Source organism: Bidens hawaiensis, unplaced genomic scaffold (assembly GCF_021521415.1).
Source record: "Bidens hawaiensis isolate Kalapana, Puna unplaced genomic scaffold, B.hawaiensis_p1.1 tig00042878_1, whole genome shotgun sequence".
NCBI classification, from domain to species: Eukaryota; Viridiplantae; Streptophyta; class Magnoliopsida; order Asterales; family Asteraceae; genus Bidens; species Bidens hawaiensis.
This window is the reverse complement of record NW_027505805.1, coordinates 147,949-150,376: the sequence shown is the minus strand read 5'-3', so window position 1 is coordinate 150,376 and position 2,428 is coordinate 147,949. Positions and strand designations below refer to the sequence as shown.

The 2,428-nt window shown below is 44.8% G+C and overlaps 1 protein-coding gene across 1 annotated transcript; it reads right to left on the bottom strand.

The window, feature by feature from the left end:
• Nucleotides 1-948: 948 nt before the first annotated feature.
• On the bottom strand, nucleotides 949-1,881 carry LOC143615407 (uncharacterized). The gene has a single exon (XM_077088535.1). The coding sequence runs from the start codon at nucleotides 1,879-1,881 to the stop codon at nucleotides 949-951; it is 933 nt and encodes a 310-aa protein (XP_076944650.1).
• Between the last annotated feature and the right edge of the window lie 547 nt (nucleotides 1,882-2,428).

Genomic DNA, 2,428 nt, shown 5'->3' with positions numbered 1-2,428 from the left:
ATACCGCACATTTTTTTCCATACAAATAGTGCCTCCATATTTTCAACGCGAATACAACAGCACCAAGCTCAAGGTCGTGTCGTATAATTCTTCTCGTGAACCTTAAGTTGTCGTGACGCATAGGGGATAACCTTGCCTCGTTGCATGAGAAAGCAACCGAGACCTTGATTCTAGGCATCACAATAGACAACGAAATCCTCGTTTCCTTCGGGAAGGGCTAAGATAGGAGCGTCGCAAAGCAGACGCTTTAAGGTTTGGAAGGCTTCATCTTACTTAGCCCCCCACTCAAAAGGTTTACCCTTATGAGTTAAGGCGGTGAGAGGCAAAGCAACCTTGGAAAAGTTCAAAATGAAATGGCGGTAATAACCGGCAAGACCAAGAAAGGATCGAACATCCCTGGGTGAAGTCGGTGTCTTCCAGTTTTTAACAGCTTCGATTTTAACGAGATCAACATGAATGCCTTTTTCGTTAATGATGTGACCAAGGAATTTTACTTCGTTTAACTAGAACTCGCACTTGGAAAACTTGGCAAAAAGTTGTTCTTTCTTCAATAATTCGAGGATATCATGCAGATGCTTTTCATGCTCAACTTTAGATTTCGAGTAAATGAGAATGTCGTTGATGAACACGATCACAAATTTATCAAGATAAGGCTTACACATGCGATTCATGAGGTCCATAAATACCGCAGGTGCATTGGTCAAGCCCAACAGCATGACCATAAACTCATAATGACCGTAGCGAGTTCGAAAGGCGGTTTTCGGTATATCATCCTCATGAAAGCGCAATTGGTGATAACCTGAACGAAGATCGATTTTTGAAAAGCAAGATATGCCTTGAAGTTGATCGAAAAGGTCGTCAATTCTAGGCAAAGGGTAGCGGTTCTTAATTGTGAGTTTCTTGAGTTCACGATAGTGGATACACATTCGAAACGAACTGTCCTTCTTTTTAACGAAAAGAGCAGGTGCTCCCCAAGGTGACGAACTTGGGCGAATGAACACCCTTGCTGGAGAGTTCTTGGAGTTGACTCACCAGTTCTTGCATTTCCATAGGTGCGAGACGATAGGGAGCTTTGGCGACAGGATTCGCATCGGGCACGAGATCAATACAAAATTCCACTTCATCAGTAGGAGGTAAACCAGAAACGTCGTTGGGGAAAACTTCGGGAAAATTACGAACCACCAGAATGTCTTTTATTGTCTTCTTTTCAGGTTTCTTTTCCACGACGTTGGCAAGGAAAGCCACATACTTTTTACGTAAGTATTTTTGGGCTTGGGTACACGACATAAGTTTGAGCCCTTTGGAACGCTTTTCACCGAAAATACGCAAAATCCGATCGTCATCAAGAGGAATCCGAATATACTTTTCAAAGTACACGATTTTGGCACGGTTTTGAGCTAACCAATCCATGCCTACTATGATATCGAAACTCTCGAATTTCATAGGAATGAGGTCAATGGAGAAATCATAGTCGTTGAGATTTAGGGTGCAACCACGAATCACCGAATTAATCGAGATAGTTTTACCGTTTGCGACTTCAACCGTAAAGGAATTTTCTGGCTTAGAACGAGACGAAGAAAGCATAGGCTCAAAATCGAACGACACAAAACTCATATCGGCACCGGTATCAAATAAAATGGATGCATAGACGTTATTAACCAAGAATGTACCGTTCACCACATCGTTGTTATGCTGAGCTTGATTTGCATTGATCATAAATGCCCTCCCATGAGCATTAAGGACGGTTGGTGCAGCTTGAGAAGTTGAGGCTTGGTTGGCTTGAACCGGTTTAACAACTTGATTTGCCATGATCTGCGGAACTGGGGGTTGATAAGCTTGAACTTGATAGGCTTGAGCAGGATACACCGGTTGAGCGACCATTTGGACCTGATATGCGAGTCGAGGACACGCGTTGCGGAAATGACCAGGGTCTCCACAATTGAAGTAGGCTCGAGGGGTGGGGTAAGCTTGAGCGATAGGTTGAGCTTGAGTCAAGACACGGTTTTGGTGGAAGGTGTGGGGAGTACGGGGTGGTTTGGCGAGGGTTGGTTGGGTATGCATGAATTCAAAACACGCACCTAGCAGGTGTCCGTAACGGCCACAATGGGTGCATTGGCGGCAATGGATGCCGGGTTTGATGGTGTCGTTGGCAGGTTTGGCAAAACGGGTGAGGACCGTGGTAGGGTTTCTTTAGAGGGGGGAGTTTGAAGATTTTGGGTTTGGGTTTGTGGGTATTGGAGTTGTGGTGGGTTGGTTGGGTTAAGGCATAGTTTTGCTTTCGCTTCTTGGAGTGGTTGTTGTTGTTGTTGTAGCGGTTTGGCTTGGGTGTGGCTTCGGCCTTGACCTCTTTGGAAGGTTTCGGCCTCGATTTTCTCAGTAACTTTCTTGCTGATTTTGAGGGTTCCTGCCTTAACGTGGTTGTCAGACA

What these genes read in the sequence shown, in the direction of transcription:
- LOC143615407 (XM_077088535.1), bottom strand. Translation starts at nt 1,881, where the DNA reads ATGGTCGCTCAACCGGTGTATCCTGCTCAAGCCTATCAAGTTCAAGCT.